We start from the raw sequence: 26,911 nt of genomic DNA on the forward strand, positions 1-26,911 counted from the left end.
AATTAGAGGACGGGCTGCATAGTTAGCCTATTCATGAGATGAGAATTAGAGGACGGGCTGCATAGTTAGCCTATTCATGAGACGTGAAACCAGAAGGTACGTACGGCAGTGTAACAGTCTCGGGCTGACCTTATCCGGCCCCTCTCTTACCTATGTCCAGTGATTTAAGTAGATGTGTTGACTTCATTTCGTTGAATAAATATTTCGGACAACTTTTTTGTGCTTGGACACAGTGCTTTGATCAAGCTATGGAGGTTGTCGCTCTGGATCAGTAACTTGAATCATGGAAGCAAAATTATCAGCCTTTTTCCTTCATTATTTTTTTTTTGTATTTGTATTACAACAGTCTCATCTTCTCGGTTTAGTGGCATTTATTTAACTGTTTACCGTCAAACCTCAAAGAGGATTAAGGAGGAGAAAAACAAGGAAACGCAGACATACTAATGATATTTGTAATTCTTAAAATATATTCTGGAAACATATTTTGAAAGTTTAATTGGCATTTAAGTTTATATATCTGCTTATAATAATGACAAAGACAATTTTATCCAAGTTATATAATCGGATGGAAAATTAGTAGTGGTGAAGGTGAGCGGGCCAGTGTGGGTGTAACAGTGGTGGGAGAAGATGCGGACTCTCGCTCCTCTTTCTTGTGAATTGTGGCCATCAACGATCCTTGTTTCGTGATTTACGGCAGTCGACGACAAACAGCGACAAGTAACACTAATTTTCCCCAAAAGACTGGCTAGTATTTAAGGTCCCAGCATTAAGAAACAGAAGAATGGTACAGAATAACCCATCTAGGGCAGGGTGTGAAAACATTTAGCATGAATATGGTTGCAGTGATTGGGGGAGAATTGGCAGGGTATGATTGGTGGAGGCTTGGGAGGGTTTATGTGGGGGAGACCTAGGAGGGTTTATGTGGGGGGGGGACATCTGAGAGGGTTTATGTGGGGGGGGACATCTGAGAGGGTTTATGTGGGGGGAGGGTTTATGTAGCGGGAGACCTGGGAGGGTTTATGTTGTCGGAGACCCGGGAGGGTTTATGTGGGGGGGGGGGGGAGACCTGGGAAGATTTATGTGGGGGAGACCTGGGAGGATTTATGTTGGGGGAGCGTTTATGTGGAGGGGGAGACCTGGGAAGGTTTATGTGGGGGAAGAGACCTGGGAGGGTTTGTGGGGGGGGGGAGACCTGGGAGGGTTTATGTGGTCGGAGACCTGGGAGGGTTTATGTGGGGGGAGACCTGGGAGGGTTTATGTGGGGGGAGACCTGGGAGGGTTTATGTGGGGGGAGACCTGGGAGGGTTTATGTGGTCGGAGACCTGGGAGGGTTTATGTGGTCGGAGACCTGGGAGGGTTTATGTGGGGGGGGGAGACCTGGGAGGGCTTATGTGGAGACAGACCTGGGAAGGTTTATGTGGGGAAGAGACCTGGGAAGGTTTATGTGGGGAAGAGACCTGGGAGGGCTTATGTGGAGAGAGACCTGGGAAGGTTTATGTGGGGAAGAGACCTGGGAAGGTTTATGTGGGGAAGAGACCTGGGAGGGCTTATGTGGAGAGAGACCTGGGAAGGTTTATGTGGGGAAGAGACCTGGGAAGGTTTATGTGGGGAAGAGACCTGGGAGGGCTTATGTGGAGAGAGACCTGGGAAGGTTTATGTGGGGAAGAGACCTGGGAAGGTTTATGTGGGGAAGAGACCTGGGAAGGTTTATGTGGGGAAGAGACCTGGGAAGGTTTATGTGGGAGGAAACCTAAGAGAGTAGGTTAGGGGGAGACGGGGAAGGTTCATGTGTATGGATAGAAAGGAGGATGAATGTGGGAGTAGATATTGATAGGGGAGGTTGTGAAGATGATAGAGTAGCTTAGCGAAGACATTGATGAAGATGGTTGCAGATGAGGAGGGTGTGTAAGGGGAGAGACAAGGTGTGTGTGGGAGGTGGTTTGATCAGAGGGTGTGTATATGGGGGGAGACCTGAGGGGGGGGGATGACCTAGATACCGGATAGACCTGAGCATCTAGCAGCTAAGCACAATAAATGGATAGGCGTTGGTGTCTTTGCAGTTAACACCACAAATTTGTAACTTAGATGTGACAATTACAGAGCCAGAAGGAATCACCATGAAGTGCCAAGATATATGGAAGAGCATACATCCATTATAGAGGGCACGTCCTTGGCACAACTGCTCCATAACAATGACGAGGCATCCTTTTCCCATAGGGTATCCATCCACATGGCGCCTGGTGTGGTGTGGATTATATATCAAAATTATTGGTTATTAGCAAAGCGAAATCCATTAGTGCATATAAAGTTTTCTATTGGTGCAAAGGTCCCGTAACTTGCTCTCATATAAATTATGATCTTCTAATCAAACTGTTAATAACGCAACTCATTGGCGATAAATGGGAATAAAAATTCATTAATTATAGTATGTGAAAGAAGCCATGATGGCTTATTTTATATAATTACAGTATTATACTGTACTGTAATTACATAGTTACAGTATGCATAGATATTTGTGCCTGGACGAGAGTACCTGAATCTCTGCCACTTCAAGTACGTTTATTGAGACACTAAGATACACATCAAAAGAACAGAGTAGCTTAGGCTATTTCTCATTCTTGACCCCATGGCGGGTCCCTCTTCCTATGTTTTGTAAAACTTTGACCGGTATGACAAAAGCTTTTACCCCTCCTACAGTTCTAAAACGCCTTTACCTTGCTCACTTTTCTTCACACTCTCATTCGATTTCCGTCTTCACAGATAGGTCTAAGTCTGCCGACGGTGTAGGCTACTCCGTTGTCTTTCCTGACCCAACCTTTATGTGTCGCCTGCCCCCAGAGACTAGCATCTTCAAGGCAGTATCTTATGCAATTTTGTACGCTCTTCGTCAACTGCATTCGTGCTGTCAATCTTCCTTTGTTGTTGTAGTTGACTCTTGCAGTGCCCTCATGGCTCTAGAGTACTTTAAACCTGTCCATCCTGTGATAGCCGAAATTCAACTTTGGCTGTTTCTTATCCAGCAGATTTAAGGTAGTGGAGTTTTGCTGGGTTCCCCGCACAATACAATATAATATAAGAATACAGGACTAGATACCCATTGAGAAAGCTTGGAAGTGGGTAGTTAGTTAGTTTAGTTAATTTATTATGCACCCCATTCCCATCCTGTGGGTGGTAGTGGAAAGGGTTACAGAGGCACAGGGTACAGCAGCAGAAGTTGGTAAGAGGAAGCGCTGAAGTTGTAAAAAAAGTCAGGGCTAAACCCAGCTGCGGATCAAGAATCGATGATAAAACAATCCCACAACTGGCCAGGTGTTGAGTCGGGTAAGGAAGGGCGGCTTCTTTATTCTAGGAGGTAACAATCTGTCCTCTGGTGGTGTCTTCATTCTTGGGTCTTCTTTCTTCTTTTTCTGAGTTTCTTCTTCATTCTTCTTAGTTTGGCTTCTCATCATTTGTTGTTTATTTTCCTGGTAATCATCTGGTATAAGTTGTGATGCAAGATTAGCTTCGTCACCTAAGTCGTAAATTAACTGATGGTCAATTTCAAAATCGTCAAGGTCATCTTTCTCAAGCCAAATTTTGTTTTTTAATTCGAGGTTGTAGCCGATACTGCGCAGCCGTCGAGCTTCAGGGAAGTCACGAGTTGCATGTCTTAGAACAGCATCGAGTGCTAGGTGGAGTGCATTCACTTCTTCAATAAAGTCAGCCATATTGGTGTTTCTTTAAATGAGCGTGCGGACGCTGCTGCTAAGGAGACTTTTGATTGATTGTTGCCGCCTGAGGCGGCTAGTTTATTGTGCACCCTATACTCATCCTGTGAGCAGTAAAAGCATTACAGAGGGCACAAAAGGTCTTTATCAGACCTCATCTTAGATTATTACATAAACAATTTCATCTATCCTTCACACCTTATAGTTACAATATGTCAGCTAGATACAGAGAATGTTCTATTTCAAGAGCTATATATTTATAGCTCTTGAAACATATCATATGATAATATGTTCCAAAGTAAGTCATTATACATTAATGGTAGGTCTTATCGCTAATACATGATTGTTTGAGCAATTGAGATATTAGAGTCATTGGGGAGCTGCTGTTTATTATTAGTCTTCGCAATACTCTACTTGATTCTTAATCTCATATGTCGTTTATCTACTGGAAACGAAATATGGATACAGTGCAAGGATTTCAGGTATTGTATCCTTGGTAATTGGCTATTCTCACTTGTCCCATCTTCCGCAAAAGTGTTACTTATCTCCACTTCTGCCCAGTTATTCATTCCTCAGTCCGTGCCCGTTGGCAGGATCATTGGTCTTCTGTTACTGGTAACAAACTGCGTGCTCTTAAAGGTAACGTGTCCCCATGGCCTTAAGGATTTGGAAAGCCTTCCTCCTACCACCGTAACCGGTGGTGGGAAACGGCTGTAGCCAGGTTACATATTGGCCATGCAGGTTTAACTCAGGGGCACTTAATGGAGCTCCGCCCTGCTCCTTATTGTCTAAACTGCACTAATTGTCCCTCTTACAGTTGTGCATATCCTTGTTGAATGTCCTGACTTCCAGTTTGCGTGCGTCTTGCATCCCGACCGTCCCTCGATAGAATCCTTGGTGAATCGGATACCTTTGATATCGTTCGCCTTATGCGCTTTTGTTCTCGCATTGGCATCATTATTGATATTTAACGCCTTTTGAATATCCCGCACATTTGATGGTGCTCCATGAGGGGGGGGGGGGGGGTAGAAATAGCCTAAGCTACTTTATTCCTATGAGATGTATTTTCTTGTCTCAACAAACATACTGTACTTGAAATGGTGCTACATAGATGGTGCTTAGAGTTATGGTGAAACCTCGCTCCCTGGGGCTCGGTCACTGCTACGAGGCACGTAGAGAGAAGCAGCACTACTGTTGTGAAGGTTCATATATATGTGAAGCCCAAAGTAATGTTGTCAAGTTCCACACGTGAAGTGCGGCATACTGTTCTCAATCACTATATGTGAACATAAGAATAATGGAAACGGCAAAATGTTTATTAGCTAGATCGAGGTACCTTATTTATATCCACCCATATAGTACATCTTCAAGCATCCTTCTGAAGGTGTATTATTAAATACGAAAGTACTTAAGGAAATTCCTGTTTCAATTCTTCCTTCGTGGTCTGATACTCACATTTTTCATCACGGTTTAATTTTTGTGATTTACACACATTCATATATATGTTTAACCTACGTTTGAAACACTACATCTATTGATCGCACGTCAATTATTATTTTTACTGCACAAATTATTATTATTATTTTAATTAAAAGTAGGTTATTTTTTTTTAAATTGATAATATGTCCCATTAATCAACAGCCATGTTTCCAACCCAGTCCAGTATTCACCCAGATCTTTCCTGAATATAATCTTACCAAATTTATATGTATTGTTCCGAGTTTTAGTTTTTGTTGATATATTTAAAACCTTATTTATAATCTCATCCAATTATGTATTTAAATTACGTCACCCGTTACTCCTCATCTTTCTAGAGTTCGTAATTTTAGTTTTTTCTCTGCATAGAGGAGGCTGCGAATTCCTGGGATTAACTTTGGCATCATCCTGTGTTTGCGTTCAATGAAATTTATGTATAAATCATATAAACACAGATTTGACAAGCAATGAGTTTCCGATAGGACTCTTCATTGACCTGAGAAAGGCCTTTGATACTGTTAATCACAACTACCTCTTACGTAAATGCCATCATTATGGAATCCGAGGTCATGCCCTGGACTATATTCAATCCTATCTTAGTGATAGACACCAATGTGTAGCCATCAATGATATAACCTCTCCCACTCTACCAATAACCGTTGGAGTGCCACAGGGCAGCATCTTGGGACCTCTCCTATTTCTTATAAAAATCAATGATCTGCCTAATGTTACCAACATTCTGAAACCTATATTGTATGCTGATGATACTACTCTCATCTACTCTAACCCCAACCCACATACACTAAATAATGTTGTTAATAATGAACTAAAAAAAGTCCACTTATGGATGTCAATCAACAAACTAACACTTAACATAGAAAAGACCTACTATATCTTATTTGGAGGCAAATCAACAAATGCAATTTAGCTTCAGATAGACAATATTAACATTAGTAGTAAAAATGATGGAAAGTTTCTTAGCCTATTCCTAGACATGAGACTCAACTTCAGCACCCACATACAACATATAACTAAGAAAGTCTCTAAAACAGTTGGTATACTCTCCAAATCAGATATTATGTACCTAACTCTGCTCTCCTCTCACTCTATTATGCACTAATCTATCCCGATCTTAATTATGGTATCTGTGCATGGGGTTCAAACACTGCAAACTACCTAACAAATCAGAATAATAACAAATTCTGCTTTCAAACAACACTCAGCCCCCTTGTTTAACTCCTTAAACATGCTAAACATAATCTCACTCCACACATTCTCTTGGTGTCAACTACATTTACAAAACCCTGCTCTTAAATGCAAATCCTGCTCTGAAACTCTCCCTGGACAGATGTAATAAGACCCATTATCACCATACCAGAAATAAATATCTCTTTGATATCCCTAGAATCAAACTTAATCAGTTCAAATACTATGCAAATAAAGGGACCTAGTCTATGAAACTCACTCCCTAATGAATTGAAAAGCTGTCCAACTTTTGCGTCATTCAAATACAAAACCCAAAAATACCTAATTTCATCTTCATAGTTTTGTACCTTGTTGCTTTAAAATTGCACTGTATCTAGTGCTACCCAATCTCCCAATCTTCATGTACCCAATCCAAACAACTTTACCATTGTGATCATTGCTGTCTTCTTATATGTGCTTTCAATTTGCTGTATGGTGCCTGTTAATCTTCGTTTAAATTACTAATCAAGCTGTCAATGCAATCAATCAGAGCTTTAATATACCAATGTGCTTTAATATACCTACTAATCTCTCTCATCTCATTTTTTTTCTTGCTATGTATCTGTTATCATTTTATTAATTCCGCTAGAATTTAACTACCTAAAATTATCTGTTAGATTAAGGACCTGCCCGAAACGCTGCGCGTACTAGTGGCTTTACAAGATTGTAAATACCATGCTATGTATTCTCACAAACCCAATGTACCTTCTTGTATATAAATAAATAAATAAATAAATAAATAAATAAATAAATATATTCAGAAGACTCAAAATTTATATAAAATAGACAAATTGTCAGATGCTCTGAGCCATGAGACAATAATGCTGTGCTTGTGGCAAGACCTTAACTGCTGTTGGTTGTATTCATTTGTATATTCTCACTGCAGAAGAGGCCAACTTAAGTGTGGGCAATTTCAGCAGCTGTCTACTCTCTCGGCTTAGCCTGAAGGATTATGAATGTGGTGCTAAATATATCAACACAAAAAAGAACACGAAACAATGAATACAAAGATAATATTTTTTTATATGAAAAAACTGGACAAATACTGGTTTGGAAAAAAGGGTTGTTGATTTATATAAAACTTTGCCAGGTAATTATAAACGTTGGGTTGCTGTTGTATTTCAAACATGGGTTAGACAAATACATGAGAGGTTGGATATTTATCAAAATTGTTTCATATAGGTCCTTAGACTTTCTGCAGATTTTTCTATTCTTATATTCTGATCATTGAGGTTATTGCTGGTAGAATCCTGCAGGCTAACATAGCCATTACAACCTTGCTGATCGAGCGCTACTTGAAGAAACCTATTCATTTCCCTCCTGAACAGTTGTGAAGGCAATTTTTCATTATTATTTTTTATGGTAGAACAGTTCATTCTTCTCTTCCTAGCGTACCACACTCAAATTATATTTGATTGTATATGTTTTAATTGCCTTTATGCAAGAAGTAAAAGATCTCCATATATTTTCTGTATTTTCACCTAATTTCATGAGCTATCATAAACTTCCATTTTTACGAGTGTCGTCTCTCGAAGCCTTTTTCCTGCTGATTTAAACCTCGTCTGCAAAGAATTACACGAAGTTTGTCTGTATCCGACACAAGGCAATTTAGGGCCTATCACTACGTGGAAACATTTATTACATGATATGTATGCCAAAGTCTGTGTTAAAGTAAAGTATTCGTTCTCATTTTCAACAACTACCTCTAATTTTTGTTATGCGAATAGGAATATCTGTTGACTCTAAACACACGTTGTCCAGAGTTGTTTAATTCGTTATTTTCCATTAAACCTGGTACGTGTATGAATACCTGGTGGGATATGCAGCTCCCAAATTTTGTCACAGTCATTCAGATATCATTTTGCCAAATAGGCTATAATAGCAGCACAGTAAACATATTCCGTAATATAATGGTGAAAACATCCTATAAAATTTGTTCCTCTGTAAACATATTAGATAACAATTTAAGTGTTGCAGCTGGAAATGCAACTGTATCAAATAACGTCAGAATAGACAGTGGAAAGTAAGGAATATATTCCGTGTGATAGACTTGGTAACAATGAGCAGATACGCGATCCTTCCCTACTGGCGCACCATAGTGCTGGTGCTCACACCCATCATCTTCAGCTTCCTCCCTCTTTGTTGGGACACTTCGGTAAGTGGTCGACATGTGTTTACTGGAGCAGGTGTAGGGGGTGCTTAGGGTTTGGTGCAGGTGTAGGGGAGTGTTTACGGCTTGGTGCAGGTGTAGGGGGTGCTTAAGGCTTGGTGCAGGTGTAAAGTGACTCTTTATCGACTTTAAATGCTCTCAGTTCTTCAAGACACAACTGTAATATGCTCGTGTCCGAAGCTAGACACAAGTACAACAAAATTATTAATGATGGTAATAGAGTCCATTTCATGTGGTCGCCATCTCATGTGGTCTCCATCTCATGTTGGCCTCCGAATGCATGATAGAGCTGATAAGTTAGCCAAAGAATCTGCCTTTAAAGGAGACGTTGAGTGTAACCTTGGATTGTCTATGAGCAATCTGAGAGCAATAGAAGAACGTCAACAATATCTTGTAGATCTGTGGCAAAGTGAAATTGACACCAGTAATTCCATCTATCATCATACTATCATGCAAGAGGAGCCACACATCTATGGTTCATCCAATAAAATCAGCAGACTTCTAGATGTTACTACTGCTCGGCTTAGACTCGGTTACAGGTATCTCTGGGAATTCTCATTATTTACTGATGTAGACTTGAACAAATGTAAACTGTGTCAACAAAATTATTCGCACACCCTCCGTCACTATGTGATGGAGTGCGAAAAGATACGTGAATTCAGAGACAGTTCTATAACCAATGTTCCAGCAATGTGTAAATATTTCATTCAAAATTATCTGTTACCAGAAATTTTAGCCAAATATCCCCAGTTTGCAAACTGTAGGTAGTTAATAAGTGATTGTAACCTATCCACCGCTGCCCACTGGATGGGGGGGGGCGGTGTGCTGGACAAACAAATCAATTGTGACACTAGCTCTCCACATATATCAGTTGCTTAATTTAGAAACTGTACTTGTGGTCGATCTCGAACCCATTTATGATGTGACGACTTATACTGAATTTTGTAACTTGCTTAGGTAAATGAATTGTGGGGTTCAGTCCCCGAGCCCATTATGTGCCTCTGTAACCCTTTCCACTACCACCCACAAGATGAGGTATGGGATGCATAATAAATGAACTAAACTAAATTTTAAGAAAGGAATTATAGAGATAGTGGAAAAGGTGACTTACGTCTCTATATCTATTACCATACCAGACGACACTGGTATGGTAATAGATATATAGAAATTAATAATACGATACTTGCATTATTAATTTCAGTCATATATTTCTTTGTAAAGTATTTCGATGGCAGCAATGTACTTTCACACTTGTACATGATGGATTGTTATTAAGTAGATATAATATGATATTTATGTTACATGTTACTTTTCCTGCAATTGGCGGTCAAATTATATTTGGTAACACCAAATGAGGAGGCTGCCGCTGGCTGCCTCGCCAAGCTATACCTTGTGAGAGGAAGTTGGTGTGTTGTGGGATCGAACTGCTGTGGCTGCCATTTTGTAACACTAAAGTGTTATGTCTTTTCTGTTTTAGTTCTAAGTACTTGTTTTAGGGTCAGGTATCCAATTATAACAAGTGAAAGAGTATTCAGTGTTTCTATACATATAAATTATTACTAAATAAATTATTACTTTTTTTGTGTTTGTATAAATTATGTGTGTTGCCGAATGATTAATTATGTAACTCAAGCACAGTAATAAGGGAGATGTTCTTCTATAATTAATTAATTAAATAATTAATGGCACTATATTAATAATTCGTTCCTGTAGACTGGACATGAGCAACTTTCTTGCCCGTGGAGATTATTAACTTACACTCTTAGAAATTTCTTGTATAATTTTGCGTCTATTATTTTAATGACTTTGTTATGCTTACCTTGGTATTTTTAATCCACTTTCTTCATATCCTTGCACGATAGACAATTATATATTTTTAATTCACTGCAAACTGGATTAGGGGCTAGGACGGCATTTTGCACTTATTACTGCTTAGGATAACACTTCCACCATAGCAAATGTACACGTGCTTGGTGCAGGTTTTGGTAGTGTACACACAGATTCAAAAGAGATGTACATTCTGCCGTGGCTGTGTTATAACAAATATGTCAATATATGTTATATGTTATAACAATATGTTATAACAAATATGTTATTATGAGCTACCTATATGCTTTAATATAACTACAATTTTTCTCTCATCTTTTATTTTTTTCATGCTATGTAACTGTTATCATTTTTATAAATTTTGCAAGTATTTACCTACTTATAAGTTTCTTAGATTAAGGACTTGCCCGAAACGCTGCGCGTACTAGTGGCTTTACAAGAATGTAATTACTATGCTATGTATCCTCACAATCCCAATGTACCTTCTTATATATATATATATATATATATATATATATATATATATATATATATATATATATATATATATATATATATATATATAATATATATATAAAAATAAATATGTCAACATAATAAGTGTTTGGTATTGATGAAGTGGACACGAGCGGCGTTGATGCCCTGATCACAATGATCTATGCAGTAATGTTGGCTTAGCAGCTAATCCTTATAATTATATCATCTGATCACTGTGATATTGCTGCGATGGTGAGGGTTAACGTCCGAGCATATAATATTGACCAATTTATGGCTAATAAAAATTCTATGGGGCGTTTAGGGTCAACAAGTTCAACTGGTAGCAAACCCAATATGACAATAACATGAGAGTTGTTGCAAGAAAAACATGAACCTATTTTTAAATCAGGTCACGAAGCTCCCTCTCTTATTATTATTTACGTCTTTATCGACAAAATATACAATTTTGCCTAATCGGAGTAATTCATTTAGGTCTTATTACAGTGAGATGCTGCTCGTATTCACTGCCACTAAGGACAGAGGATCATACACACGACAATGGGTCTAAAATGGAGATTGAACAACATATTTAATTTATGGGGTTACAATGTACAGCATTAGATGGTTTCGATTTACAAATTTGAAATACATCCACTCAAGGCAGGGATGGATTCGTAGGATATGCAGCTAAAAATTATATTAATTCTTTAATATGAACAAACAAATCTAGGATAAATTGTTAGGTCTTCCAATATACCAGATCCAATCAAATAGGTACATAGTTGATTGTACAACAGGCCAAGAGGTCTAAAATCTGTTACAGTTTCACATTCAGTAATGTAGATGATGATTGTGAATGATTTGTTCACTTGATTCAATCAAGTGAATGATTGAATGGTTTATCACAAAGATTCCAAGCTGAATATTGTGATAGTGATTGAAGCCTCACTAACCTGTCAGAGGTGCCTAGAATTACAGGTGAATTACAGCAACGACGTCTGGTCGTTGATTACCCATTATTACTAAAGTTGTCATAGCTTTTAATGCTGCAACCTTCAGGTCTTTGGTCATTTCTTAGTTCTTCTAATTCTGAAGTAAACTTTTTAATTTGTATGGGTTTAATAATTGCATTAGTTCTAAGTCATAGGCTGTGTTTTTTTATCTGCTGCTGATGTTGTTTTTTCTGGTACTGTTGTTGTTGTTTCTTCTGTTACTGTTGTTGTTTCTTCTGTTACTGTTGTTGTTGTTTCTTCTGTTACTGTTGTTGTTGTTGTTTCTTCTGTTACTGCTGTTGTTGTTTCTTGTTACTGTTGTTATTGTTGTTGTTGTTTCTTCTGTTACTACTGTTGTTGCTTCTACTATTACTACTGTTGTTGCTTCTACTGTTACTGCTGTTGTTGCTTCTACTGTTACTGCTGTTGTTGTTTCTACTGTTTCTGCTGTTGTTGCTTCTACTGTTACTGCTGTTGTTGTTTCTACTGTTACTGCTGTTGTTGCTTCTACTGTTACTGCTGTTGTTGCTTCTACTGTTACTGCTGTTGTTGCTTCTACAGTTACTGCTGTTGTTGCTTCTACTGTTACTGCTGTTGTTGCTTCTACTGTTACTGCTGTTGTTGCCTCTTCTCCCAAGTCGTTATATGGGAGATAACCGGAGGCGCGGTGTGTTGCAGGCGGCGAGATGCGGGTACGTCATTGTGATAATGGCGGTGTACTGGATGACGGAGGCCTTGCCGCTGGCCATCACCGCTCTCATCCCCGTCTTCGCCTTCCCCTTGCTTGGTGTCATCTCCACCGGCGACATCTGCATCGTCTACATGAAGGAGACCAACATAATGTTCCTGGGCGGTCTCACAGTCGCCATCGCCGTCGAGCACTGTAATTTGCACAGACGAATCGCGCTAAGAGCCATCCTTCTCTTTGGTAAGTCAGTTCTCGTGGACGGAGTGAAAGGATTGGGGTTGGGGAGGTCTGTAAACTTCGAGTGGTTGGTTGCCCATCTGTTGTTAACCTATCACTGACTATAAGAGTGACTTCTAGCACTATATGTTCGAGTCTTGGCCATTTATACTTGGCACGCTTATTACCGTCTTCAACATAAAAGATTTCAGCATTTTCATTAAGTTGTGGATGGAATTAGCTTCGACTATCTTTACTTTGAATGCATTCCACTTGCCAACCCTCCGTACAGTGTACGAGAATTTTCTTGCATCTGTACGACTTTATTTATTTATTTATATACAAGAAGGTACATTGGGACTCAATTGGGTGTCCAGCTCCTACGGATTTTTTTTTTTTTTGCAGGGATATTCCTGCGCGGGCCCTAAGCCTCTGGCTGGCCCACTAAGTGTTGCTTGTTTCTGTTTTACTTGGGCGGAGTATGAGTATTTATGACTCGTATGGTCGCTTCAGTAAGATTTTGCCATATGTGTTTAACAACTTCTTCTGCTCTGTTGAATCTAAGTTGAAATCTTAATGAGTTTGTAACTGTGCACTGTGTTAGATAATGTTCCAGTGATCTGTCAGGCATTTCTCCACAGTGCTGACATTTCCTCTCATCTTCCGGAACCTGTAAGCTTATTTCCCATGCACATGGGTATCCAAGCCTGTTGCGATGTAAGTGTACTGTTGTTGCTCTACTGCTCCCTTTCATCAAACTAAGTGGTTCGTAGGTAGTTGAATTCTTGTACCAACCCGCAGATCCTGATGTTGCAACCGCTGTGTTGTGGTCACTGTACATCTTTTGCATTGCTCTGTTTCTAATTACTTTCTTAATCAGTGATAGACTCTGTTGTATGTAAATGTCTACATTTCTTCTCTTAGTTGCAAGTTTTGCAGCTTCGTTTGCAATGTCATTTCCTATTATTCCCACATGACTTGGCACCCAATTGATAAGCACCCGTCGGCCTTGTCGTTTGAGTGTTTGCATTATTGAGATGACATTTGTGATCAGATGTATGTTATCACATATGTGTTCTTGTTGCAAGGTTTCAATGGCGGGTCTCGAATCTGTATGTATGATAACATGTTGTCGGTGTTCAGCAAGAGCATGTTCCAAAGCCTTTTAAATGGCTAGCATCTCTGTTTGTAAAGTCGAACACCCATTTGAAAGTCTCCAACTATTTACAGTTTCCTGCTTTAACTGCAGCTCCTGTTTCTTGTCCCTGCTGGTCTACTGATCCATCTGTGAAGTAAGTGAAGCTGTCGGATGCCAAGTTTGCTTCTATATGCATCTGTGCAATGTTACGTAGCAGATGAGGATTTGTCTGGTTCTTTTTTCCTTCAAGAACCATAATCTTAAAGTCTGCTGGCGGAGATTCCCATAACAAAGTCTTCATGTATTTCGTCGACACCCTTCTCAGTGACTGTGTTTGTTATATCGAATGTATTGATGGTGTTTATCGTACAATGGGTCCACCTGTTGCTATTGGAGGCTCTTCTATCAAAGAGTTAGTGTTCCAGTGATTATATCGTTAAGTGAACTGATTCTAGGTCTAGTCAATATCTTGGTCAGCATGCACGCAGCAATCCCTTTTACCCTTATTTCAATTGACGTTAGCTTCGATTCTAGTCTTAGGTTCAGTATTTTAGTCCATCTGGGAGCTCCTGTTATATAACCTCAACGTTTGCCCACTGACCAGGAGAAAGAGTAAGTAAGGCAGGCGCTGCATAATCAACTATGGAACGAACGGCATGTATGTAAAACATTCTTAACACTTTGTGTCCCGCTCCTAGACGGGGCCCTGTGATTGCTCTCATTATATTTAGTCGTGATTTTGCTTTCTCCTTCAGATATTGAATTTACTTGTTGAATGTCATTTTAGAATCTATCCACACTCCGAGATATTGATATTGTCTAACCCACTGAAGGTTAATGTCTTGAATGCGTAGGTGCCTGTCTGGAGTGTTGCCGCCCAGTCTCATTGTCTTAGACTTCTGTGCAGATATTTTTAGCCCTAAAATGCTGCAATCAGATGTTACTTTATCTAACGCCTCTTGTGCTTTATTTAGAAGTGAAGGACCTGTAATGACTAATGCTATATCATCAGCATAGTTTAGCAATTTAACCCCTTCTGTAAATGTCATGGTAACGAGGTTTTCCATAAGGATGTTAATAAGACTAGGACTGAGGACTCCTCCTTGTGGAGCCCCATTCTCATGCAAGTGGTAGTCCGACACATGTCCTTGCAACTTTACTCTGGCATACCTGTGACTTAGGTAATCTTGAATCCATGCTACCATATTTCCCTTTACACCTTTTTTTAACTAAGGTGTGTAAAATTGCTTGCGGGCTTGCAAGATCGAATGCTTTTTCTAGATCAAGGAAGATCACTATAGCTGGACCTGAGTTAACTGTTCCTAGTAATGTTGCTATGCAGTTGGCAGTACCTACTCCTCTAGTGAAGCCAAATATGTATTAATGCAGGTCTCCAGTCTTCCATAGTAGCCTATTTAATGATATTAATGAATGCATGATGTTAATGAATTGGGTCTGTAATTGCCAGGTTCTTTCGGCCTAGGAATCGGTACGATGTCTGCTTTCCTCCAAGAGGTCGGTAGTTTGCCTTGCTGCCAAGATGCAGTGATGACGTCCACTATTCCTTGTTCTCCAGCAGGATCTTCATGTGCGATCATTGAGTATGTAATGTTATAAGCACCTGCGGATGTCCTACCTCCTTTAAATTTGCATAGTCCTCCTTTATCCACATTGTCTCTTCCCCTCAGGATATTGTATGTAGTGATCATGTTCCCTCTGTTTCTTCTCTCAATTCTAGTACTAGTCTAGTTGTAAACCTCCAAACTTTCTCAAGTTTATTTTCATACTTTACTGGATGCGGGTTCCGTGTTGACGCTGAATTCTCAAGTGATGGTCTCAAATAGGCAGTGTGTATGGACTTGCAATCATTGTTGTTTACCTTCTTAAATGATGTTCATATGCTTACTAACTTCCCAAATGCTGGGGAATGTTATTCTGCTCACATGATCATCTGGTGTGTCGGGGTTATGTCTGTCACCAGGTCTTTCTCTGTAATTGTTTCGTGTTGTAATATTCCAATATGGTGTAGTTCTCTATGCCTCCCTACATATTTTCATTACATTTATTTGAACTGAATATCAGCTGTTACTTTCCTCCTGCTTTGTTTATCCTTTCAATTCATGCTACCTAGTATCCTCTTGGAAATATTGCTTGGAAATATCTCTATTGTGTCTCTGTAACTGCGATGATGTGAGGCTGCAGCCCATCCTCCTCAAAAGAAAGTACTTATAGTAACTACATGGTCGAAAGTACCAACACGAAGTGATGGTTCGCCAAAAAGTTGACTTTTGTATAATTGAATTTTGACCAACCGGAAACATTGTTAACTGCGAGATGGTTTGAACTTCTTTTATTCCTGGTATATTTATTTCACTTTTCACAGTCTTGCAAACTTGCCTTTGCTTTGTAGGACCTTGATCAGGCTCAAGACTATTTTGACATTTTGTGGGATAATTTGAAGTAAGTTAAGCCAGCATGACTATTTACAATTATATAGTCATACTGGTTTACCGCTATCTCCATATAATTATTTGATTGTTCCCATCCTAATTCCCCAACCATATGACACAGCGAATATAAGCGTTATTGAACCAAAGTGGTTGGATCGCCTTATCCCAACACTTATGAACATAAACAGTTAAGTGCTTATGTGAATCACTTTTAAACTGATTTATGTACATATATACCAATAGTATGTAAAGTGGATGGACCTACTTAGTACAAGACAATAATATGATGTATTTCAAATACTTGAATGATATTTCAGGTCAATCACCGCGCAGGCTGATGGCGGGGTTCATGTTGACAACAATGTTCTTGTCCATGTGGATCTCCAACACGGCCACCACAGCCATGATGGTGCCCATAGTGGACGCCATCTTGTCAGAGCTGTATGTGGTAAGTCTGTGAGGACAGTTGTCTGGTGGTGAGCTGTGTACGGATGGATATCCGGAGTTGTTGCTATGGAACCTTCATATTCCACTCAGTTGTAGCTGAATGTCATGTAGTTGCTTGTGAATTATATATATATATATATATATATATATATATATATATATATATATATATATATATATATATATATATATATATACATATATATATATATATATATATATATATATATATATATATATATATATATATATATATATATATATATATACATATATATATATATATATATATATATATATATATATATATATATATATATATATATTATATATATATATATATACATATATATATATATATATATATATATATATATATATATATATATATATATATATACATATATATATATATATATATATATATATATATATATATATACATATATATATATATATATATATATATATATATATATATATAATATATATATATATATATATATATATATACAAAAACTTCAGCTCGAGAAAGTGCATAACGTCACGGGATTATTAAAGAACACATCTCTCTCTCTCTCTCTCTCTCTCTCTCTCTCTCTCTCTCTCTCTCTCTCTCTCTCTCTCTCTCTCTCTCTCTATCTCTCTCTCTCTCTCTCTCTCTCTCTCTCTCTCTCTTATAAAATAATATAATTACCTACCACTGGCGTGTGGGTGGTACGCCAGTGGGAGAAGCCTAGTGGTATGAAATATTAAAAAATAAAACATATATCCTACTGCTTTGAGAAAGGGGAGGGGTTTTTGAGAAAGCCTTTGAAGCACTTGCATCATCTGTTTTATGCTACTACGGTACAAATTGGATAGAATATTTATCTTTTTCCCCGAAATCAGTGAATAATGAATGTATAGTGAATAATGGTTTGTATTCTAAGATTTTTTTATTTTAGTTTTCAAAATATTTACTTAGGTTGAGCCGGCTGGCAGTGCTAAACATCGTCTTGGGGGAGGGGGTCAGAATATGACCCTGTAACATTGTTCCCTGTTAAATTCTGGCGGCCCCGACCAGTTAATGTCCGTCCTCTACCCCAAACCACTCCCCCTGCAAATTTAGGTGGAGGTAGGAAGGATGTGAAAATGTTTATGGTTATGAAAGTGGGCAGTGAAAATTATTATAGTGATTGGGGAAGATATGGAGGATGAGTATGCGGGAGATTTGTGAGGATGTGTGTGGGAAGATGTGCGTGGGAAGGGTGTGCTGTAAGGGAACAGGATCTAAACTCGTATCCTAGTCTCGTGTAGAGGCAAGAGCTTGCTCGTTCAGCCTTCAAGTATGCAGGAATAGTTACTCTTTATGAAACTGTCGAGGCCTCCTCGGAGGTACCACTCACTGCACTCAAGATAGCACATAGAAATTTCAGATATGTTTAGTGAGATATAACTTGACGAGAGAACTCGTACTTCTCCATGTTAGAATAATATTTAACACACAAAGAACAGGAATAGCTGGAAATTATAATATTTTTATTTAAGAGCCTTGAGATTTAATTTGATCACAAGTTTTTATTTTCGTAATTGACTTTATGGAACATACAAGACTTAATTGTTGTTAAAAGTTGAAAGTTGTTCTGTGCTGGCTAAAACCCAGGAATTAAACTGTAATTTCCACACCAAAATGGGCACTTGACTGAATCTCTTCAACTGCCACACGAACACTACCAAGAGGGACTGTAATACTAGCAAGCGAATTAGCAATTAATAAGATGCTTTACAGTTGATAGAATTTCTCGCAGATCTTTGTACTATCAGAAACATATCACCCAGAAGGCGATAATCTCGACTCGGTGCCAGTCACCACAAGGATTGATATAGACAACCTTGGTTCCCATCACTGTCTTCTAGCACTGAACATTGACCTATGTTCCACAGGGCCAAAGTGACGAAGATGAAAGCACCCAGTTAATTGAGGTTCGTAGTGTCCATCCTTGCCGGAGTTGTGAACAGCACCTAGTTCCTGCTGGTGGGGAACGACAGGTCTCCAGGTAAGGTTCCTGCTGGTGAGGAACGACAGGTCTCCAGGTAAGTTTCCTGCTGGTGGGGAACGACAGGTCTCCAGGTAAGTTTCCTGCTGGTGAGGAACGACAGGTCTCCAGGTAAGTTTCTGCTGGTGGGGAACGACAGGTCTCCAGGTAAGTTTCCTGCTGGTGGGGAACGACAGGTCTCCAGGTAAGTTTCCTGCTGGTGGGGAACGACAGGTCTCCAGGTAAGTTTCCTGCTGGTGGGGAACGACAGGTCTCCAGGTAAGTTTCCTGCTGGTGGGGAACGACAGGTCTCCAGGTAAGTTTCCTGCTGGTGGGGAACGACAGGTCTCCAGGTAAGTTTCCTGCTGGTGGGGAACGACAGGTCTCCAGGTAAGTTTCTGCTGGTGGGGAACGACAGGTCTCCAGGTAAGTTTCCTGCTGGTGGGGAACGACAGGTCTCCAGGTAAGTTTCTGCTGGTGGGGAACGACAGGTCTCCAGGTAAGTTTCCTGCTGGTGGGGAACGACAGGTATCCAGGTAAGGTTCCTGCTGGTGGAACGTTATCAACGTTAACTCGACGTTAAATCTGGGTTATAGACGTTAATCAAACCCACATTTCAGACTAAATAAAAGTCGATGGTTGTCGTAATAGGAGCCGGTCCTACATAAAAAAGGGCTTGACCACGACCATTCTAAAACACTCGCAATATATTTTGCAATTCACTATGGAAAGTTGCACGAGGCTATAACAGCATTCATCAGGCCTCCATCCTCAAACAGATATTGTCTTTTAATAGATACAGATAGAAAGATTTATTTTTCTCCACTTTTGTTGTATACCTATATTTTATTTACCTGAATATATGATACTCAGGTAAATATACACTATATTTTAATATATGAATATTGGCAAATGTGGCTCATTACACTTTAGATTTAATAAAATAAATGGAGTCGCTAACAAACTAATCGCTGATAATGTTCTGAAAGTGTTCATCTTGACAGCGAGTGCAAGAATGGCAACTTGGAGCAAGTGAGTGTGAAGAAGGTGGATATGACGTCTAAGGACGCGGACAACACTGGCCTGACCACCTTACCTCCCAACGGAGTCGTGTCGCGCCCTCAGGGACATGTGCTTCTTGGCTACCGCCTACTCTGCCAACCTGGGTGGCACTGGCTCCCTCACAGGCACCGGGCCCAACCTGGTCATAAAGGGCGTCCTTGAAAGGTTTCTAAAATTTATTTGTCGCAAAAATAAAATGACCAATTAGGAAAACTCTGGATACAAATTTATTAATTAATTGTTTTTTTATTATATTGCAAAACATTATGCACAGGTAAAAAAAATTATTAATTTTATTCATCACAGTTTACCAGTGAAGAAATGTTGATTACATTATGGTAAATAGCCGTTCACTGTCCTAATCCATGCTGTATTGTGGGATGTATGTTGAGGGATGTTTAGTGTGTATAATAAGTTAGTAGATTTCTCTCAAACGTATTGGCAGCGGAAGTAGGTTTATATGAGCGTGTTGAATGAATTTGGGCGAGTGTGGTTGTTGACGGACATCTGAACGCCAGATGTCAGGTATAAGAATGTGTCGCCGGTCAGGGGTTATCTAGGAGGCTACCTTTAAGAACAAGACGAGACGAGATTCCAGAAAGGTTTCCGGGTGGTGACCGGAAGCGACAGTTTGGGACGGTCTGTGACGCGGATAAAAGCTGGTGTGTGTGTGGACGCATGGACGCAGAAGACATGTAACAGGATGTGGTTTGAGAAGTTGAATAAATAATGACTCAACCAAGTAGCGGGGTCAGTGCTGATTAGGACATCAGACGAGACGCAGGTCCAGAAGTGGTCTCAGCCAGTAATATAGATATAACATTTGTTGGCATACGTTGAGGTGCCGCTAAGGAGTATATGTTCCCATATGTTATCGTAATTTATCATCCTTGTTCTTGTTTTTTTAGTGGAATGATGATATGCTGACCCAAGCACAGGGTCGACCCGTGTACCTGAGCCATCCGGGCACCGTTGGGAACACCATCTAGTAAATTGTCTATAAACAAAAACATGCAAAGATTTCAATTTCTTATTTGCTATGTCCCTCTTTGCTGATTCTGCTTTATATATAAATGAATTAAAAGGAAAGTTTATCTAAATCAGTATATTAAACTTGTTCATTAAACCTGTAAAAAGTAAGGACAGCCCAAATAAATTGTTAAATTGATATAGAAGGGAAGGTAAAGTTAAATCCTAAAGGGTTCGTTTAATTAAGTTAACTAAGAGAAAAAGATAATAAGTAAGCGATTTAAATAAGTTAACTAAGAGAAAGAGAAAAGAAAGTATATCAAAGATTTGAGAGAAGATTGAACCTTTGAAAATGAAACAGATTCAGATAACCGATTGTGACCTTGAAATATGTGCTTTGTTTATGCATTTATTGAAGAATGTGATAATTTACCTGGTGAAATGGAAACTTTGACATGATTATTGGTTACCAGAAAGTACATTGTTAAATAAATAGAAATGAAAAGATAGGTTTTGTCAACACTTGTCTCGCATATTATATAACAATTTGAGTCTAGCAGAGTAATGGAATCTTGAAAAGTTGCAAATGTGTTATAGTTTTTTGAAGAGGATAAACCAGTTGCTGCGGTAGATTGGTATTTTCAACACACATGCCCTCAGGAGGGCATTGTAAATGAACGCAATTGCTTAACCCACTCTACAGGCGAATGACCATTAAAGGTGGCCTCTTTTACATGAAATCGGTAGGCGTAGCGATTTATGTTAAAGACCTGTCATGTGTGACTCAGCCTATAAGCTGAGAAGACTGAATTCCAGCTGCCCCTGGTACTGATGATGTTTGAAGCAAGATATACATTCTGTGCTCCTTGAACCACCCGAGGGTGACCTGCGGCCGAGCACAGCACAGATATATCATATATGCTTATGTCTACGGTGATGGCATATCTATGAGAACACTTAGACCTATGGTGGTCGTTTTTTCTGCCCTGCATAGTTCCCGCCTAAATGCAGTAAGAAGCAAGTCGTCCATGGTATGGGAGGAAAGTGCAAGGTACTTACATTCAAGTAGGTTGTTCTTTGACTTTTAGGCTTAGGCACACAATACATACATATATGGTTACTTGGCACCAGCTTGTGCCTTTTCAAGTGCTAGTGGCTTTGCAAGAATATAATGCTTAAACTCCAGTGTTATTGTACTCTCACAACCCAATGTACCTTGTATATAAATAAACCAAAATAAAATAAAATTAAAATATAATTTACAAAGGGATTTGAATCCCTGGTCTTCCCAGTGGGAAGTTGAATAATCATCCACTCTGCCAAGAGATCTCTCATTAACAATATGGCAGCTTGGGGCCCCCTAGACTCGGCGGGCCCTGGGCAACTACGTAGTGTGCCCTTAGGTTAAGATCACATTCAAATAAGTGATATGCTCGAACTCACCATTCAAGGAATTCTGTTGTGGTACAGTCTACGTAACACTCTTCTTCTCGCTGTCAAGAGTCATACTCTTACTTTTTCAAACATGTAAGACGGTCCAGTGAATCTTTCAGTAAATATTAGAAGTCTACGAGATGCATAATTTTGAATTATCTAGCATTTTGGAAGATTTGAATGCGGTAGCCTAGCCAACTATATTTCAAATATGGTGGCAGGTAATGTCGTTGACACATTTAATATCGTAGCGCCTCTTTTAATACTGCAAGAAATCTGAACTAGTTGAGCAAATTATCAGATTATTAAAATATTAGTAATGTGAAGGTAGTGAGCTATATTGCAGTATAAAATGCTTGACCTGTAACTAACGCTACCTCCAACAGCATCTACAGCGAGCCGACTGGTCTTAACTTTCTCTCGTGGATGTTATTCAACGTTCCCGGCATGCTGCTCTGTGTTGTCTTGGCCTGGGCTGTGGCTGCAGCTCTACTTCTCGGGATTGTTGTGGTAAGTAATGGGGGTGTCTATAAATGTTAATATTTCTTTAAAGTATTTAACTTAGGCCGACCTCGACCCCATATCGAATTGGGCATCAGGTCAACTCGGGCACCGGATCAACTCGGGCACCGGACAACTCCGGCATTAGGTCCACCCATCGACTCGGGCACTAGACCCACCTATGCACTGGCCACATTCGCTAAGTAGTGCTGGGTACCCCCTCTAATGATATTTATACATATCAGTACTTCAACTAGCAAGCTAAGCTGCATTGAAACATTTTATTAATACAGACAAAAAATATTAAAAATATAATGGTAAAACCAGAAAAATAAAAAATATATATTATTTTTCAGTGGCCAAAGGAAGAAAATTATCCAAAATCCATCAGCGGAGCGACAGAAGGCAGTGAAGCAGCTGATATTAGCCAAGTACCGCGAGCTGGGACTCATCACCTTCCAGGAGGTTGTAGTGCTGACCCTCTTCATCATTCTTGTTCTGCTGTGGCTCTTCAGGGCTCCAGAGTTCATCCCTGGATGGGCAAAGTGGTTTAAAGATGCTTTTGGAGTGTAAGTTAACAAAAATTTCAACATTTTTATTAATTAGTAGCATTATTCTGTACTTTTTATATAAAATTAGGTTTCTAAATTTCACAAAAAATCATTCAGATGGTTCTCCTGAGTCTGGACCAGGGCACTTGTTAGGCTTCTTGAGATCTCTCAACCAAGAACTGACATCTTCCCATGGTGCTAACATCATGGAAAATCTCTGATCCTGCTGTCCTGCACATCCTTATCAGACACCTCAAAGGCCTAGACATCAATCCCAGCACAAGGGAGTCGCCTTCTCAGGACCGCTCAACTTGGCGAAGTACAGTCATCACGGTAGAGAATAGACAGACTGCAGAGGCCCAGAGGAAACGCACTGCGGGGAAAGCTAAAGCAAGCTCCACCACTACAGCAGCACCCACTCACATATGTCCTATGTGATGGCGAGCCTTCTGGGCCCAGATGGGTCTCATCATTCATCTTCTGACACACAGCCACGAATCTTCGACCTGGTATTGAAGTCATGGTCATTTTCAATTCCGATAGACGACCATCATCATCTGACACTACTGTCCAGCACATTATGATAACGCTTCTGAAACTGAAACATGTGTGGCTGTTATTGTTGCTCGTCAACACCGCTGGCTCTGTTAGTGTTATGAGGCATTCAGTTAAATTGTTATATTTGTCTCAAAGAATACGCTAATAGTTGATAGGTGCTTCAAGGCTTATATCCTGAGTACTTTCATAATTTATAAAGTCAATTTTTAAAAGTAGCGATAAGAGTGGGATATAGGAATTCAGGTGTTGTATTTATTAAAGAAAAATACTTTAGCTCGATAATCAGGGAAGCTAAATGCTTTGCATTTAGTTTTGAAAACTAGTTTTGTTTCTTTGTAATATCAATAAACACGGGAGCGGAGGGCTTGAAGTTATTCTTTCTCGGACACAGACCTGTATACAGTACCAGGGAGTGGAGGGTGAAGAAAGTTGCTCACAGTTATTTGTCCAGTGTTGGTGAGGAAGAGTGGTGACTGGATTGTATGGTAATAGACGTTCCAGGGAAGGTATCGTTGTATCACTACCATTCCCCAGGTCTTACTACAATGATAAATATTGTACCGTCGCCTGTTTCACGTGACATGTAAATTAACAAAAAGTAACACCTTTCTTCTGTATTTATGATAGTAGCTGTTCTCAGATGTGAGAAACTTTGGGAACCAAAATCACAAGTGCCAGAAACATGAGAGTTTGGCAAACTATTTGCAAGAAAAGTCACCCCTCCTACAATATTTATGCTTCCCTGATTATGTGTAAACAAGTATGGGCAGAGGTTTGTGTCAGGAATCTTCTACTAGAAGACCCTTCAGTTAATTAACAACAAGACAGGATAACTCCTTGGACAACGTACAGGCACGTGGGAATTACTGCAAAGCTATCAAGCAGTCACTGAAACATAACAATCACTCGCCGTACATATTTTCAGACATGAAGACGTATTTATTTAGGTGATAGATTTGCGACCTGTTTTGGGTTTGGGTAAAAAGTTGCAAACGATGTTGTCCCAATATATTTCTCATTACTTGTAAACTATTTTTGGCTACAAATTGTAAGTTTAGTATTTGTAGTTGACATCCTCCCATATTTGACAAGGATGAGAGGATCATTTAGATAACACAGCCATAGAGTGCAAGAAAGTTCAGGAAGGAAACCTGTATAAAATTTAGGTAGAATAAGGAAATCGAGAAATATTTTCTTAATAAAACGTTTGACTGGAATAATTTTTTTTATGAATCATTAAACATTATTTTTTTAATTAGTAATTACAGAAAATATATTTTTTAATTTAATGAAAATTTATATTTACTATTTAGGTAATTATTAATTATTTGCAGGAAAATGAATGATGCAACTCCTGCAATATTAATAGTAGTGCTGCTGTTTATTCTCCCAGCCAAGCTCAACTTCTGGTGCTTCCGGGGACGAGACGGTAGGTCGATATAATTGCTCACCACCTTAATCCTTATTTTGGTTTAAGAACCAGAGTCATCTGCTTAGGTATTTAATAAATTTCACTTGGATCTATTTTTTCGCAACTAAATGGCTTCCAGAATTGGAAGATTATTGTAATATGTTTTCTGGGAGAACAAGTGCATTTAAATGTCTGAATATTGATTGAAAATCTGTATAGAAAGATGGCACTATATCCCATGTGTGTGGTTTTAACGTTCAACAACTCTTTTTATGATTGATAAGAATGTACAGTATATGAACAATGTTCTCTTACTTGGTGCCAACTTATTGCACCTTTCTAAAGTATGTGGACTTGGTATTCTTGTACAGAGCCTGAGCCCAAGCGCCTGGACAACAACTCCTGCCTGACGTGGAAAGTTGTGCAGGAGAAGATCCCTTGGGGCGTGGTCCTCCTGCTGGGCGGAGGCTTTGCCATGGCTGAGGGCGCTAAGGTGTCCGGTTTATCCCAGTGGATGGGAGAGTCGCTAAAAGGTTTAAATGGTTTACACAGTGTGTACATCGTGATGATTGTAACTTTCTCAACTGCCATGCTAACAGAAGTTGCCTCCAACACTGCCACAGCTTCTATACTGCTTCCAGTTCTGAATGAGTTGGTAAGTGACTGGAACAACCGATATTAACTTTAAGTTTGCACTGGAATCAAAGCTAAATAACTCTGTTTTGATATTTTGTTGGTAATTATTTTGTATTGAAAAGTATGATAAAGTAGATCCAAGGAATTAGGAACCTTCCTTATGAAGAGAGATTAAAAAGCTTAATTTACATTCCCTAAAATAGCAAAACACAAGAGAGAAAAGCTTATCACGAGATAGATATTAATTGGATTTTAAATATATTAAATAGAATACTACCTTTTTTAAATTAGATAAGTTTAGAATCGGAAAAAATCTTTGTTAAGGACCAGTTGTGGAAGTGTGTTGTAGGCTTATGGATCAAATTACCAGGTAACAGGATAAACGTGGTTCATTAGATTATTTCAAGCATAGGTTAGACATACTGTATATTTGGAGTCCATCCTTGCATTTATTATAATCTCATGACGAGCCTAATATTCATACCTTAACTTGAAGGAAAAATTCACAAACGAATATCCTTTTCTTTAAAGGGAATCACTTAACCAGCAAGCACAATATTTTTTTTTGTTTAGGCACTCATTTGCCACTGACCACTCCATCTTTTCCAGATTCATAAACTTAAATGTCAGGAAATACAACTTAAAAATGAGTGATATATATATATATAATGGTGTAGCAGGTATACAGGATACAATAAAACAACTAGTCAGCAGAGAAAGGAGAGATCCCCCAGCTGAATATTTGGACTTATGAAGGAACTACTGTCACAAGGAGATGGCTTACTGACTGCCATTTTGAGTCCTAATGAAGTCGGATCAATGTTGCCTGAACTATGTGTTGGAGCGATTTTGATCCGGGACAGTCAAACCTTTTAATATACGAGTATGCTAATAAACCCACTTTCGGTATAAACACCACCAGGGGTGAGGAACACCAT

General features: G+C 39.1%; 1 protein-coding gene across 1 annotated transcript in view; it reads left to right on the top strand.

The window, feature by feature from the left end:
• Positions 1-581: 581 nt before the first annotated feature.
• LOC123772524 (Na(+)/citrate cotransporter) overlaps positions 582-26,911 on the top strand; it is a 29,140-nt gene continuing 2,810 nt past the window's right edge. The window contains 12 exon segments of the mRNA XM_045765763.2: positions 582-717; positions 8,406-8,583; positions 12,573-12,822; positions 16,704-16,834; positions 18,760-18,872; positions 19,856-19,977; positions 19,979-20,078; positions 22,703-22,790; positions 22,792-22,826; positions 23,174-23,386; positions 25,261-25,355; positions 25,709-25,992. Of these exon segments, the coding sequence (XP_045621719.2) occupies positions 8,488-8,583; positions 12,573-12,822; positions 16,704-16,834; positions 18,760-18,872; positions 19,856-19,977; positions 19,979-20,078; positions 22,703-22,790; positions 22,792-22,826; positions 23,174-23,386; positions 25,261-25,355; positions 25,709-25,992 (1,527 nt within the window). The 5' untranslated portion in view covers positions 582-717; positions 8,406-8,487.

Source organism: Procambarus clarkii, chromosome 17 (genome assembly GCF_040958095.1).
Source record: "Procambarus clarkii isolate CNS0578487 chromosome 17, FALCON_Pclarkii_2.0, whole genome shotgun sequence".
NCBI classification, from domain to species: domain Eukaryota; kingdom Metazoa; phylum Arthropoda; class Malacostraca; order Decapoda; family Cambaridae; genus Procambarus; species Procambarus clarkii.